The sequence below is a fragment of the Lycium barbarum genome, chromosome 11, assembly GCF_019175385.1.
Source record: "Lycium barbarum isolate Lr01 chromosome 11, ASM1917538v2, whole genome shotgun sequence".
Taxonomy (NCBI): Eukaryota; Viridiplantae; Streptophyta; class Magnoliopsida; order Solanales; family Solanaceae; genus Lycium; species Lycium barbarum.
Window position 1 is genome coordinate 11,379,265 of NC_083347.1, and position 17,610 is coordinate 11,396,874.

General features: G+C 34.0%; 1 protein-coding gene across 1 annotated transcript; it reads left to right on the forward strand.

The window, feature by feature from the left end:
• Positions 1-10,799: 10,799 nt before the first annotated feature.
• Positions 10,800-15,933, forward strand: LOC132619264 (cytochrome P450 CYP72A219-like). Its single transcript, XM_060334202.1, has 5 exons — positions 10,800-11,189; positions 13,073-13,290; positions 13,583-13,818; positions 14,311-14,698; positions 15,508-15,933. The coding sequence occupies exons 1-5, from the start codon at positions 10,913-10,915 to the stop codon at positions 15,931-15,933; spliced, it is 1,545 nt and encodes a 514-aa protein (XP_060190185.1). The 5' UTR covers positions 10,800-10,912.
• The last annotated feature ends 1,677 nt before the right edge of the window (positions 15,934-17,610 follow it).

The following is a 17,610-nucleotide window of genomic DNA, read 5'->3' on the forward strand; positions in this document are numbered from 1 at the left end:
AAATTCTTCGGTAAGTTTTTGAGCTTTAATAATTTCTAGCACTTCGAAAAAAACTGACATCCTAGACCTTACTGAGATCTTGCCGGGGAAAGTACCACCAAGTTTAGCCCTCCATGTGGTCAGTCCATAACTTGCGAGGTCTATGGTCATCTCATCAGCGTTGTTTTCTTCTTCTACTTCTTCTTCTTGTTCTTGTTCTTCATCCTTTTCTTCCTCTTCATCTTGATCTTCTTCATCATCATCACCATCTTCCTCTTCTTCCTTTTATTCTTCTTCTTCTTCTTCTTCTTCTTCTTCTTCCTCGTCTTTTTCTTCTTCTTCCTCGTCTTCTTCTTCTTCCTCTTCCTCTTCTTCTTCCTCCTCCTCTTCGTCTTCGTCCTCCTCCTCTTCTTCTTCTTCTTCTTCTTCTTCTTCTTCTTCCTCCTCTTTTTCTTCTTCCTCTTCTTCTTCAACATCATCATCAACATATTCTTCTTCCTGAACCTCACCATTCTTTTCTTTTTCTACTGGTATATTAGAACACTTTTTTGTTTATTCATGAAATTACACAGCACAAAGTCTTCATCTTCTTCCTCCTCCACTCTCAACCTTTTCCGACCTTGCATGTTATTTTCAGTGGACTCCACCGCAGATTTAACTTTCCCAACAAATATTTTACTTGTTGATTCATGTTTCTCAATTTCCCAATATTTTTCGTCCTAGCCATGAATATAATGAAAACTTGAACCCCAAGATACAAATTGTGAACAAAAAATAGGAAATATTACAAACCAATATCCCAAAAATAAATAAAAAACAAAGGATAAATTGGGGTTCCATACCTATATCTTCAAGGTAGAGAAAATCCTAAAATCATATTTTTCAAGGAGGTTGACGAATGGGATATTCAAGAACTTACAATAACTGCTAATGTAAATTAGGATTTCCTCTTGTTTTTGTAGTTTCGAGAAGTGGGAAGATCAAACAATGGATATGGTGGGAACACGACGGTGATGATCATCAGCTGGACAAAAAATTGAAAGTTTTTTGTTAGTTTAAAACTAAACCCCGAAGTTTTTAAAAATACACAAAGGCCCCCGCGTGTTTGCTAATCAGTTGATTAGTAATTTCTAGACCAAAAATAAATGAAAAATAAAATAGGGGACCTCCCACCAAGAAAAAGACTTTCGGGGTCCTATCACCCACTTATTCCTTTAAATATGAAACAATTGTTGAAGCTAGCTAATGAATAAGCTAGCTACGTGAGTGTGAATGAGAAATGGAAAGGAAAAAAAATGGAGGGAAAGTTGAAATTTGGAGAAATAACTTTTCTAAGTGCTCTCTCTCCCACATTGGTGGTAGAAAGTAACATTTGTGTGCTTATATATAAAAACACTTCTTCTAGCTCTTAAAGAGTTGAGAAGAAGGACACCCCACGCACCTTCGTAGCTCGGCTTCGAATTTGGTCAAATGATCTAATTGATTGATAATCTTTTTAGACCAAATTTATTTTATTCATTTTTCCATGGAATATTTTCCCTAATAGAAATATTTCTTATTTCCGGAAAAAGGCATGGCCTTTCCGAACAAACACCATACTTGTTCAGAGCAGGTATTTCACAGGCTATAAATACATTGGCAATGCCTCATTTTTCAACAACTGAAATTTTTTTAAAATACAATCTGCATTCTGCCATTCTGCATATTTCTTACAAAACAAACAGAGTCAGTGTCTTGTGTGATTCGTTGCCATTTTTGAGTTCGCGTGAAGTCAAAGGTGTTTGAGGTACCGCTACATCTTTGACAAGTTTATCCGTTTTATCCTGGGAGGAGGTAATCCTTAACCTCAGGTACTTGAGGGGATTAAATTCCTTAAGGACACACAGTGAATTCTGTGGACTCGGATATTTATTTTCTAAATATTGTTATCATTTACTGTTTTCGTCATTTTCTTTTCTCGTTTTATTGAGATATTGTTTAGTTGTTTGAACCTTCTTTTACTAACATCGTTTGTTGTTTTGACCACAGTTTGGATAACAATCTTAAGGAGTTAAATATATACTTTTATGTGCTCTTTTCTACTCCTAAGTTACTACTCGATTTAAAGAATATAAAAACTTTGTCGACTTAGTAAATTCGGTTTAAAGAATTCAAAACTTTGCCGAAGTTAGAACATTGTGTTGGTTTGAACAAACAACATTTTCGCTGCTTTTAAAGTATTCCTTTTTAAGGAAACCCCTAATTTTTCAGAAATAAAAGTACTCTTTTCTTAAGGAAAAAAAAAACCTACTTTTTCAGGAGCAAAAAGTTACCTTTTTAGAGACTAAAATCTTCATATTTTCTACTCCAATTTTGAGATTAAAATTTTCGTAACTTTCCACTCATTTGGAGACTAAAATCTTCAAATTTTCTACTCCAGTTTTGAGATTAAAATTTTCGTAACTTTCTACTTATTTGGAGACTAAAATCTTTGGATTTTCTACTCTGATATTGAGATTAAAGTTTTCGTAACTTTCTACTCAATTGTTTACTCGATTTGAAGATATAAAACCTCATCGAGTATATATAAGTTTGTGCATTCGGTTTGAAGATATAAAAACTTCACCTATTTTCTTAATCCTGTTTATGTTTTTCAAAACAAATATGGGAGGCCAAACTGCAAATGTGACTGCTACTGGTACTGGCACAATAACCCCTGTCATTGGCTCTACGAGCAATGTTGCTAGTTCTAGCCGTTCTGCTCCGGCACCGCAACCGGCGAAGAAACCCGAAAAATTTACTGGAATTAATTTTAAAGAATGGCAATAGAGAATGTTTTTCTATTTTTCCACCCTAAGTTTGCAATGGTTCATAAAGGAAGATGCTCTAGTTCCTGAAGGAGTGCTGGACAACGAGCGCTTCGTGGTTATCAAGGCTTAGAAGCATTTGGATTTTTTGTGCAAAAACTACATCCTTAGTGGTTTAGAGGATGATTTGTACAATGTCTACAGTACTGCAAAGACTTCAAAGGAGTTATGGGATGCTCTTGAGAAGAAGTATAAAACTGAAGACGCGTGTTTGAAAAAGTTGCAAAATTTTTGAACTATAAAATGATGGACAATAAATCTGTCGGAACTCAAGTCCAAGAGCTTCAAGTCCTTATCCATGATCTCCTTGCTGAAGGAATGATAATTAATGAGGCATTTCATTGCTACTAAGATTGAGAAATTGCCTCCTTCGTGAAGAGATTTTAAAAACTACCTGAAACACAAACGCAAGGAAATGACGCTAGAAGATCTTGTGATTCGTCTAAAGATCGAGGAAGATAACAAATCTGCAGAGAGGAAGGTTTGTAGTAATTCAATAATATAAGGTGCAAATATTGTTGAGACTGCTCAACTAAAGTCCAGTAAGAAGAAGAAATCATCTCGGTCGGTCAACAATTCTAAGAAGAAAAAGTTTGAAGGAAACTGCCTACAATTGTGGCAAGACTGGACATAAATCTGTAGAATGTCGTGCCCCCATGAACCAGAAGAAGAAAAATCAAGTAAACATAATCGAGAAGAATGAAGAAGAGGAGGAATTGTGTGCAATGTTCTCCGAATGCAGTTTGGTTGGAAATCCAACAGATTGGTGGATTGATTCTGGCGACATACGCCATATCTGCTCCAACAAAGAGATGTTTTATCTCATGTGCTCCTGCAGGGCCCGAAGAGACAATCTTTATGGGAAATTCCGCAATAGCTAAGGTTAAAGGCGTTGGGAATATTACTCTCAAAATGACTTTGGGCAAGACATTGACTTTGAAAAATGTTCTTCATGTTCCTGAAATAAGAAAGAACTTAGTTTCTACCGAACTTCTAGTGAAGAACGGTCTTAAGTGTGTTTATGTATCCGACAAAGTTGTTATAAGTAAGAACGATATGTACATGGGAAAAGGTTACCTTACCGAGTGCCTTTTCAAACTTAATATAATTTCTATCAATAATAATAAAGTTGAGGTTTCGTCTTACTTGCTTAAGTCAGATTCTTTATGGCATGAACGTTTGGGACATGTTAATTATAAAACTTTGCGGAAAATGATCAACTTGGAAGTATTGCCTAAGTTTGAATGCAACAAATCAAAATGTCAACTTTGTGTTGAGTCTAAATATTCTAAGCATCCTTAATTACAACTCCATTGAAAGGAATACTACTCTGTTAGACTTAATTCATACGGACATTTGTGATATGAAGTCAATACCATCTCACGGTGGAAAGAAATATTTCATAACTTTTATTGATGATTTATATTTGACATTGCTATGTTTATTTACTTAATAGTAAAGATGAAGCAATAGATGCATTCAAGCAATATAAAAACGAGGTTGAAACACAACTCGACAAGAAGATCAAAATGATACGAAGTGATAGGGGTGGTGAATACGAATCTCCTTTCGAAGAAGTGTGTTTGAAATATGGAATTATTCATCAAACAACTGCTCCCTACACGCCACAATCCAATGGGATTACGGAAAGAAAGAATCAAACTTTAAAGGAGATGATGAATGCTTTATTGATAAGTTCTAGATTACCGCAGAACTTGTGGGGGAAGCTTTACTTACAGCTAATCGAATACTCAACCGAGTACCCCATTGCAAAACACAGTCCATTCCATATGAAGTATGGAAAAGAAGAAAACCCAACTTGAAATACTTTAAAGTGTGGGGGTGTTTGGCAAAGGTGCAGGTTTCTAAACCCAAGAGGGTAAAAATAGGACCCAAGACCGTTGACTGTGTTTTCATTGGATATGCTACAACTAGTAAAGCATATCGATTTTTGGTGTACAAATAACCCAAGAGGGTAAAATAGGACCCAAAACTGTTGACTGTGTTTTCATTGGATATGCTACAAATAGTAAAGCATATCGATTTTTGGTGTACAAATAAGAAAATCCCGACATTCATACCAATACGATAATAGAATTAGATAATGTCGAATTTTTTGAAACTATTTATCCGTATAAAGGTAAATGTGATTCATCTAGCGAAGGATCTAAACAACCTCGGGAAGAATTAAAGGAAAATACATCAAGTAACGAAAATACAAGGCGTAGTAAACATCAAAGGTAGGGGTGTACAAAGTAAACCAATAAATCGCATCAAACCGATAAACCGAAAAAAAAAACCCGACTAGTGGTTTGGTGTTGGAAAAAAAAATCCGACCATAATTGGTTTGGTTTGGTTTTAGCTAAAAAAAAGTCAAACCTAACCAAACTAACCCAACATTACATTTATTCAATTTTTAATAATTTGTACATAAAAATATTTATTTGTAATGTAATTTATAAATATTTCTTAAATTTTTTCGTAGCTTCTTGTCTATTATCATATTATTTCAAGCTTGAACTTAGAATTTTGAATGTCAATGAGTTTTATATCCCATGGATATTAGTAACTCAAAGAAAGTCCAAACCAAAACCAACTCAACACTAATGCAAAAAAAAAAAACAATTCTACGACTAGGAATGACAATAATGTTGGATATTTATTCTTTAGTTTTGCATAAATGGTCTAGAGAGTGAAAATACATAACTTAATTTTTTTTTCTTTGTCATGTAATTAATACTTATTAGCCGTACTTATTTTAGTATGACTTAATATTTTTAGATTATGGTCATTTTCTTTATGGCTTATTAATTAGCAATATTTATTTTAATCAATTTTATTATCTTTTTTGTTGAATATTTTAATACAATGCCATCACTCATCACTCATTTCACATTTTGTGTTATTTTCTTAAGAAAACCCTTAATTATATAATCTTATTAGGACTAAAGAAATATTTGAAGTAAAAGTTATATGTTTTGTATGAAGACTTTTCCTGAAAAAAATCCGAGAAAATCGAATAACCCGAGAAAACCCGAGGTTGAAAAATCTGAATTTTATTGGTTTAGTTTGGTGTATAAATTTAAAAACCCGACGCAATTGGTTTGGTTTGGTATTTAAAAATCCGAACCAACCTGGTTCATGTACACCCCTAGTGTCTACATCCTTTGGATCAAATTTTCTGACATTTTTGTTAGAAAATGAGCCTCAAAATTTTAAAGAAGCTATGACTTCTTCGGAAGCTCAATATTGGAAAGAGGCTGTCAATAGTGAAATTAAATCCATATTAAACAACCATACATGGGAGTTGGTTGATCTTCCACCCGGGAACAAACCTTTAGGTTCTAAATGGATATTCAAAAGGAAGATGAAAGATGATGGTACTATTGACAAATATAAGGCAAGACTTGTTGTCAAAGGATTCAGACAATGAGAAGATCTTGATTATTTTGACACATACTCACCATTAACAAGAATAACATCTATTCGGGTGTTAATAGCTTTAGCCGCTGTGTATGATCATGAAATCCATCAAATGGACGTTAAGACAGCTTTCTTAAATGGGGATTTAGATGAAGAAATCTACATGGAAAAACCTGAAGGGTTTGAAGTTCCCGGGAAAGAAAAGAAAGTAAGTCGACTTGTTAAGTCTCTGTACGGACTGAAACAAGCACCCAAGCAATGGCATGCAAAATTTGACCAAACGATGTTGGCCAATGGATTCAAGATTAATGAGTGTGTTAAATGTGCTTACATTAAAAACACTCCGAATCATATAGTCATTGTTTGTTTGTATGTTGATGACATGTTGATAATGAGTAAAGACATTGCTGACATAAATGCCACTAAGCGTATTCTAGCTAGCAAATTTGATATGAAAGACTTAGGTGTTGCCGATTTAATTTTAGGAATTAAGATCCATAAGACTCCTCAAGGTCTAGCTCCATCTCTGTCTCATTACATTGAAAGATTACTTGAGAAGTTCAAGTATTTAGATTTCAAAACTGCAAAAACTCCAATTGACGTAAACCTTGCCCTTACAAAGAACAAAGGTGAAAGTAAGTGTCAATTGGACTATGCTAGGGTATTGGGAAGTTTAATGTACATCATGAAATGTACGCGACCAGATATAGCTTGTGCTATAAGTAAACTAAGTCGGTACATGAGTAATCCCAATCAAACTCATTGGAAGGCAATGAAACGAGTTCTTGGATATTTAAAACAAACCCAAAACTTTGCATTGCATTATGATAAATATCCCGCAGTTATTGAAGGACACAGTGATGCAAATTGGATCACCGGATCAATAGAATCTAAATCCACAAGTGGATATGTATTCACGATTGGTGGAGAAGCAGTGTCATGGAAGTTGTATAAAAACACGTGTATTGCGTGCTCTACAATGGAGTTTGAGTTCATAGCTCTAGACAAAGCCGGTGAAGAAGCTGAATGGCTACGAAATTTCTTAGAAGATATTCCTTTCTGGCCCAAATCTGTGGCACCTATATGCATACATTGTGGTAGCCAAGCAACAATAGGAAGGGCAAGGAGCGTTATGTATAACGGGAAATCTCGTCACATACAACGGAGACACAATATCGTTCGACAACTACTCTCTAGTGGAGTTATCACAATTGACTATGTAAAGTCAATAGATAACGTGTCGGATCCACTTACAAAAGGCCTAACTAGAGAGGTGGTTGAAAGATTATCGAGGGGAATAGGTTTAAGGCCTAGGACAAGTCATCATGGCGGTACCTCTACCTAGTAGGCTGGAGATCCCAAGAGCTAGGTTCAAAGAGATCAAATGAAGTTGTGAATGAAGGTTCAACATTGTCAAATAACTCAACCCATGCTCACGATAAAGATAATGTTCATAAACAAGGATAAAGCATTAAGGCTTTTTAATGAGTTAATAAAGCTTAAGCTTTTTAATGGTTTCTAAGTTTGGCAAGTATGACCAGATAGTGTATCTACGGGATGCCACGTTTAGGAATCACCTATGTGAGTGTCAAGTGTATGCCGCTTCAAGGAGTATGTTAGGTAAAGGCCCATGCCCTACGCACTCATGAAACCAGGCGGTGTTCATGGCTGAAACGAACACAATAGTGAGAACCAAGGACGGTTAAAGGGTTAATTGTGTGACATGTGGTTGTGTAGGTATCACCAAAGTTCGACGGTTCAAAGATATCAAATCTACCAATTGACCGAGTATATCCGACATATGTTCACTACGGAAAGTTCAAAGGGGAACCTGCTTATCCAGATGCAATTAATCCTTGCTTACGAATCACACAATTTTTCATGCATGCATATTTTTCGTCATATAGCCATTTCCCATTCATGTGGGGGATTGTTGAAGCTAGCTAATGAATAAGCTAGCTCAGTGAGTGTGATTGAGAAATTGAGGGAAAATTGAAATTTGGAGAAGTAACTTTTCTAAGTGCTCTTTCTCCCACATTGGTGGTAGAAAGTAACATTTGTGTGCTTAATATAGAAGCACTTCTTCTAGCTCTTAAAGAGTTGAGAAGAGGGACTCCTCTCGCGCCGTTGTAGTCGCTCAGCTTCGGATTTGGTCAAATGATCTGATTGATTGATAATCTTTTTAGACCAAATTTATTTTATTCATTTTTCCATGGAATATTTTCCCTAATAGAAATATTTCTTATTTTTGGAAAAAGGCATGGCCTTTCCGAACAGACACAATACCTGTTCAAAACAGGTATTTCACAAGCTATAAATACAAAGGCAATGCCTCGTTTTTCAACTACTGAAATTTTTTGAAAATACAATCTGCATTCTGCCATTCTGCATATTTCTTACAAAACAAACTAAGTCAGTGTCTTGTGTGATTCATTGTCATTTTTGAGTTCCCGTAAAGTCAAAGGCGTTTGAAGTACCGCTACATCTTTGACAGGTTTATCCGTTTTATCCTGGGAGGAAGTAATCCTTAACCTCGGGTACTTGAGGGGATTAAATTCCTTAAGGACACACAGTGAATTCTGTGGACTCGAATATTTATTTTCTAAATATTTTTATCGTTTCCAGTTTCTGGTTTACTGTTTTTGTCATTTTCTTTTCTCGTTTTATTGATATATTGTTTCGTTGTTTGAATCTTCTTTTACTAACGTCGTTTGTCGTTTTGAGCACAGTCTGGATAACAACAATTAGTGGTTAGGTTTAGCTTTTACAAATATAAAAGTCCTGTTCAACAATCATGGTTGGAATACTTGTCCTTTTCTTTATTGGATTTACAGAAGACCCAAATGGAGCAACTTGGAAGGGTTTCCATTTGGTCTAATTATATGGGCCGGCAATGAGAGTTATATGGCAAATTTTCCAGATATTCCTGAAGTTAACATATATTGGTATTAAAGAGACTTTGATGGTCAAGGGTAAATTATTAAAATTGAAAAGCTAAAATTTAAAGAAAAAACATCTACGCCTGTACATTTAAAAAAAATCGTTCGATGTCAAGTTAAAAGGTTTGTTTTGAAAAGACATGCATATTTGACAAGGTTTCATGGATAGAAGTATGTGGACAACGCAATGTTAGTTTTGATACAAAAGTATTACAGATTGGTAAAATTACTCGTTCATTTGTTATTTGAGATTAATCGGTTATGAACATTTTTTCTAAAATGCCTTTTTCTGTGTCCAAGTACCTGTAATCTGCAAGCTACCTGAAAACAATAGAACATGTTAGTGAAGATAACAGTACTAAGAAAGAAATTGTGTGTCCATCTGCGGTCTTTGGTCAATGTAAATTTGTCTAGTTAATTGATGAAATCTGTTAATTGATGATGGACAATGCATTTGGCTAGGAAGTCATTGATCTCATAGACTGGGAGGTCGATCTTAAATTCCTCATCAATAATCATTTCATGGATCTTATCTATAGTGTCCTGGATTTTCCATGGAATGTGCCAGATTCTGTATTATACAGCTGATAATGATCATGGAGTTAACTTCAAGATGGATTTTGTTGAAACGAAACCATTTTCAAGGTACGAGGAATGTCATACTAAGCTGCATAAATTCGCCACTGCTAATGGAGTGATCAAAAGAAATTTAAGGCACCCACTGCATAAGAGAAATACATCTAATCTAAGTTCTTAGCCAAAGGGTCACTGCTAAAACATCTCTATTTTTCCCTTGAATTTCCCATTGAAAAATGTTCGGTGGCTATTCTCACTGAATTTTGGTTGGAAAAACCTACATAGTAGTAATATTTTCATACGGAAAAATTAGGAAATTTCTTAGCATTTCAATGGGAACTTGTTTCCCACCATGCATTTTTCCAGTGAGCTGGTTCAGCAGGAATGAGGTGGAAAAATCATATTTTATAGCACAGATTTCACACTGAATATCGGTGGGAAAAAACCTTTATTTCTAGTAGTGGGTTCTGCCGATAATCAGATTAGCAGAATTTTTTTCATCTATTAATTAGTGAGTAATTACGAGCCAAGGAAAAAGCACATGCATAGATAGCGTAGTCTATGCTTTACTAGGTACCAATATGTGTTGAAGATTTGTTCATATAATTCTCTTTGCCGGCCTGTATAATTAATTTTTCTTCCTTTTTTCTTGTACCAAAATTATTTTCTTGCCGGCATGTATAATTAGAAGTTAACTGAACATTACTCCATTTGAATTCAGTTGGAATATGGATTAGGACTAACTCAGCTCAAGTTGGAATCTTTCTCTTTTTAAGCATTTCAGTGGTAATAATATAAAGTAAAAAATAGAATTCTTAAGTTAATGATTATGTTAATTAATTAGTTAAACAGGAAATTATGTGTTTGTATCATACTATTACACATCAAGAATGTCAAGAAGATAGCTTTCGAAGGATATGACTTTTTTATTCAAATACAAGCTTAATTACCATTAATCTTATGAAAGAAACAAAAAAGGATCTGAATTTGTTCCAATTATTCCTCTAATAAATACTACCAACCAGATAGATTTAACACACCAAACATTACTCATTATATAACTAAAATGTGACCAAGTAAACTTTGTCACTAGATGGGGTGAAAGAACATTTTTCTTGTAGTACATTTGAAAAACAAATAACCAGAGAGATGGAAATAATACCAAGCACAATTGCAGTGTTAATTTGTGCAGTTTTTGTTGGGATTTGGGTATGGAGATTCTTGAATTGGGTATGGTTCAAACCAAAGAAGTTAGAGAAATACCTGAGGGAGCAAGGTTTAAATGGGAACTCATACAGATTATTATTTGGTGACTTGAAAGAAGGTTATATGATGTCTAATGAAGCCAAGTCCAAACCAATGAAATTCTCTCATGATATTGCACCAAGAGTTTCGCCTCTCCTCCACAAAACCTTCACCAAATATGGTAAGTATAAATCAATTTTTTTGTAATTCCCATATATATGCATAAACGCTTTTTAATTTTTGGTCTGAGCAAATTAATTACATTTTCCTGAAAAATAGGTACAAAGGAAAGTATTTTCCTGAAAAATAGGTAATTTCTTACTTATTTTCTGATGTTTGGTAAGGAAACAAAAAATATTATCCATGAGACATTTATATATAATTTAGACAAATATCGTGAAGGCAGAGATGGGGTGGGTGGGGGTGAAGGCAGAGGCGGACTCAGGATTTTAAGACGGCGGGAGCACCATTATCTTAACATAAACACCAACAAAAATTTTAATGACGTCTGAGGATAATGCCGTGTCGGACCGGTCACTAATAGCGTAGCAGTGACGAAAATACAAGTATATAGGTCAAATATGTGTAACAAAATTTAACACAGTGAAGCAAATGAAAGAGATTGATCACTGGCTAAGGCTGTGCAACATGTGTTGATAGTGCAGGTTTGAATCTGGGCGAGCTCATCGATCGTACTCCAAGGCCTTTTGTTTGTTAGAGTGCACAATTAAATATATATTAATTTCTCAAGGTATATACACACACACACACATATATATATATATATATAATTTTTTCCGAAGCTAACGAGTACACATGCACTCCCATCCTTCCATATGGATCCGCCTCTGGGTGAAGGGTGAGCGTGGAGATGGGGTGAAGTGTGAGTGTTGGAGGTAGGGGTGTCAATGGTACGGTTCGGATGGTTATTTTATAAAATTTATACCATACCAATTTTTCATTTATTTCATTTTGTATAACCAAAATTGGACTTTTCAAAACCATCCCATCATCTCGGTTTTTCTTCGGTATCGGTACGGTTCGGTTAATTTTTCGGTATTTTTTTTAAAAACGTCATATAAAAGTCACAAGTAGAAGTTGTACACAATACCATGCATACTTGTATAAGACTTTGGCAAGAACTCTCTAGACATTTTATTGTTTAAAAGGTGAAGAATTAAGAAAATATGAATCACGACAAGAATAGAGATCCATTCCACTATTTTATAGTAGTGTACGATAATATTAAATAAAGACAAAAAATTTAGATCACACGAAAGGGAAGTAATCAATCAAGATGAGACACAAGAACTGAGTCTAGTAAGATTCAGAATCCAATAAAAGAATTTAAATCATAAGAAAGGAAAAACATCTAATACCTTGTAGCTTGTCACTAAAGATTGTTGGAATACCTTATAACTAGTTATTACTTGAGGTGCTAGAACTAATTTAGTTTCAACGTGGGTAACATAACAAGTTTCATATTTCAATTAGTGTTAATTACTTGTTGCCGACTTGTAGTCATTTCCATCATCCAAGGCACAAGGCGAAACATTTAATGGTTTATTAGTTTTAAACTTAATATATAAAATATATATTACACATATAAATATATTCGGTACGGTTCAGTATTTTTCGGTTTATTTCTATAAAATAAAAAACCTACCCAATTTTTCGGTACGGTTAGAAATTTATATAAAAACCGTCGATTTTATTAAGAATTTCTAATAATCGATCGGTAAAGTCGGTTTTTACAAAATCATTGACACCCCTAGTTGGAGGAGAGGAAGACAATCTGCATCAAATGTCACGTATGAAATATGTTTTCCCTACTTCAATTCCACTAAAAGAATTATTTTTAAGGAATTTGTTTTGCTAGAGAAAATATTTTTAAAAGTATTTTAATCAACCAAACATGAGAAAATTGAAAAATAATTCTGAAAAATACTTTGATCCATAACAAACACACCTCAAATGGTTTAAATTTTTTCATGTTATTATTATTATTTGTTATGAACAATTATCTGTATTTATCTTTAAGTTGTGTAAAATTAATAATTGCAGGTAAAATTGCCTTTACATGGTTTGGGCCAAGACCTGCTGTGTTCATCAATGATGCTGAAATCGTCAAGGAGATTTTCTCAAAGCCTTACATTTTTCTAAAGCCAGAGAATTATCATACAATTAAGCTACTAATAAAAGGATTAGCAGCAGCTAACAAACACACATGGTCAAGACAACGTAAAATCATCAATCCTGCTTTCCACCTTGAAAAACTTAAGGTTTGTTTATAGATATATGAATTAAATTCTCATAGCTAGGTTCACTATGTTCATATATTGAGTTTTAAGTTATATACATAAATTTTATACTATCAGGTCATTTTTATTTGTTGTAGCAGATAATTTGTCTTATTTTCATGATTACAATTTACAAATCCAACTTCTGAAGGAAATTTACCTGTAATTATCCTCTCCGTGACGTGATAGTGTAAAATTTATATTATACTGACAATTTACATAACTTAAACTCTTATATATTTACCATTATCATTGATATATATTTTTTTTAAAGATTATGTTACCAATATTTCACTCAAGTTGTTGTGACATGGTAAGCAAATGGGAGAAGATTGTTTTAAAAAATGGGTCATATGAATTGGATTTATGGCCCAATCTTGAAATATTGACTTCAGATGCACTTTCACGAGCTGCATTTGGTTCAAATTATGAAGAAGGTAAAAGAATATTTGATCTTCAAATGGAACTCCCTGAGCTAGTTATGAAACCATTTCCTCTTCCAGGAGCAAGGTAAAATTACCATTACATATGTAGATTGTGTATTAGATAAATGTTCCCTTGGGTTAAATTTCACATATAGTCACGGAACTTCATTTATTGTAACAATAAAATCATAAAACTATTTTTTTGACACAATATAAAGTAACTTGACTTTATAGACTATAACAGTAAAGTCACCTAACTTTACCGGCTAGCTATAACGGTAAAGTCTATAAACTTCACCGACTATATCAACAAAACTTATACATCAAGGTAACTTTACTGTAATACTAGTAATTATAGTTTTATGATTTAACTGTAATAGTGGGTAAAAATTGCTTACTCTGATGTGACAAAAATTAATTTTGTAACTTTACTGAAACAGTGAAAGAATTTCAATGACTATTATCTACCTTTTACGTCTATTGACAAGTTTATTTTGAACTTTATTAACAGTGAAAGAAGTTCAGTGACTATTATCTACCTTTTACGTCTCTTGACAAGTTTATTTTGAACTTATAGTCTTTTGCCGACTAAAACAAATCGAAGGGTGAAGGAGATTGCTAGGGAAGTGAGATCTTCGATTCAAGGTATTATTACTAAAAGGTTGAAGGCAATGGAATCAACAAAAGCTGGTATTAAACATGATGATTTACTGGGAGTATTATTAGAATCCAATTTAAGGCAAATTAAAGGTCAAGAAAATAATTTGGGGATGAGTATGGATGAGGTCATTGAAGAATGTGAGTTTTTCTATTTTGCTGGGCATGAGTCTACTTCAGTTCTGATAATGTGGGCACTAATATTATTGTCTAAGCATTTGGACTGGCAAGAACGTGCTAGACAAGAGATTTTACAAGTTCTTGGAGGCCAAAACCCAGACTTTGATGATTTATTGCGATTAAAAGTCGTAAGTTTCTCTCCATTCTTCAATGATCTCATTTTGAGTTTAAATTTATTCAAATGTAGGGTATAAAATTGGCCCATAAATATTTAATTGGCACAATTCTCCTGACTTGGGCCGGGTTGGACCAGATGTAATTTCATTTGTCCATCATTTTGAGCATATAGCTCAAGTTAGTTCATATAAAAGCTTAAGTTAGTTTGTGCTCCAAATTGACCTCTAAGAAAACTTATATATATAGTAATCAAGATATAGGAATTAGGAAAATAAGATTTCTAGGTTTGATTAGGAATTAGGAAAATAAGTTTTCTAGGTTTGATTAGATTGACATAGTCATGATAAATAAATATATATAAACAAATTTAGTGTTATTTGATAATTAAACAAACTATAAAGAACCAACAAGCAAATGAAATTATTGTTTGAGTTCGGGGGTAAAGTTCACAAATCGGCACTTTTCAAACCTGTAAATTGAAAAAATAGCTATTATAATGAAGTTTCAAAATCCAGGACATTACTATTTTTCAAAAACCAGATCTAAAAATGGCAAATGAACACTATTTTTGCAGAGTTCGGTGGGTTGGGTTAAGATTCATAGACAAATTCACCTTGACCCAAAGTCCCAAACAAATGTTGGATGGGTATAGCACATTATGTTTATCGATTCGGCTTACTTTAACCCGTCCAAATGTAATTCAATCTGCTTATTTGACACCTCTAGCTACTAAAATAACATTCATTTTTCTCTTTTCACTTTACTCTTCCAACAAAAATAGTGTAAATTCTACTTTTGATGATCTCTTTAATTCTCACAGGTCAATATGATTCTTCTTGAGACTCTAAGGCTATATCCACCGGGAATTATGTTTTCACGAATACTTGGAGAAACAACCAAATTGGGAAACATAACTTTACCTAGTGGTGTTCAAGTCAACATACCTACATTTTTCATTCATCGTGACCAGGAAATATGGGGAAATGACGCAAACGAATTCAACCCAGAAAGATTTAGTGAAGGTGTTGCAAGTTCAACGAAGGGAAAATTTGCTTATTTCCCATTTGGCTATGGTCCTCGAGTATGCATTGGACAAAATTTTGCTATATTAGAAGCTAAAGTCGCACTTACCACATTTTTACAACATTTTAGCTTCGAACTTTCTCCGTCTTATGCCCATGCTCCTTTTCTTGTTGTGACACTCCAAGCTCAGTATGGAGCACAAGTAATATTACGTAAGTTGTAAATTCTGAGTAATTTCGATTGCTTGAAACTGAGGCATAGTAATAGTTATTTTGGAATCCGATCACCGATTTACCTCTCATAATGTATGCGGTCAAACAAATTAAATAGCATTCACATGGTGAATTTGGTGCATCAATTATGAAGAGAATCGTATGATGATTTCTTATAATGTACCCAATTGCATATGTCCATGAACCAAGAATTTTTGGAAGAAAGGTGCCTCATTCGAATTTAAAAATTAAGCTACACACACTACTGCAAACTGATTTGCATGTGAGGTTTCATTCACTCTATATTTCTCAATTCCTTTTCATTATCAGTTAATCTTTATGAGTATAATTACTCGACTTGATCAGAGTGTGACCACCAAAGAGTGCGCATACTTTGGTAAATATCGAATTCACATAATGAAATCAAAATTTTCGGCATTTCGATTTTGGTATTGAGTATTTGTATGTACTTCAAAATATTTTGGATTCTGCTACGTTATTCGTTATTTATAAAAGTACCACCAAAATATTAAATTACATGTACAATCCATAAAGAAGATCTAGTATGGAGAGATATTTAAATCAAAGAACTAATAGTAAATTTTGAAATCCTAACAATTAGGAAAACTATCTAATATTATAGTTTTCAACATCTTGTCATAGCTGGTACCCCAACACATAATGTACAAAAACAAAATAAGCTCCCCACAACCAAGGCATCACCCTAAGGGCAACCAAAAAGTTCTTGTCAGGAAAATATACTAAATTTGTGCCATGTCCTGTGAAGATTCAGAACCAAATCCCAATAGCTCATGAGCTCGCAAAACAAGTTATTACCATAATGTGTCACACAGTATTTTAAAATATATATAAGCAGTTGATATGACACTGGGTATTGTAACAAACGCTTAACTCAAGAACAAACAGAGAACATGGAAAGTTCAATAGCCTTTGATTAACTACTGAAAGTCGATTACAAGAATAGAAATAGCAATAGAACAGTAACTAAGACACTATAAGAAGAAGGAGACGAGAAGGATATTGATATAGAAGGGGATGGGAACCCAGATACAGAGCAGGGACAAGAGAGAATACTGAACATCATAATACGCATAACCGCTCTTTCTAACTCCTTGTTCTTTTTATCTAGTTGCTAAATGGGCTTGGATCCCAAATCAGCCTTTGTGAAAGCCTTTTGACCCTATTGCTTCTTCTCGGGCCAATAGTTGTTAGTGTGGGTCGGGGCGGATTCATAACAATACTCCCGTCCTCAATAAGAACCTTGTCGTCAAGGTTCAAGACAATAACAATGTTCGTAGCACACTTTTCACCAATTGTCTTGGATAATATTAGGAAGTCATTGTATCCCGGAACCAACTTAATAGGTTGAACAACATTGACCCATTTGCAAGTCCCAATAACTATAAGCTGGCCAAAATGAGATGCCATCATGAGAAATATATATATATATATATATATATATATCTTTATCAAACACCATAAGTTAGCACATTGGTCTGTTGGCACATTTAGTTAGATGCTCCAATATCCTTTCAATGGTTAAAATTTTGTCACCCCACGCACCCTGTGGCTGTTCTAATATCATTGAGCTTTTAAACACTACTTGTGGAAACAAGAAATAAAGTAAGATATACCATGTTTCCAGTGCCAAACTCAGCCACAACTAA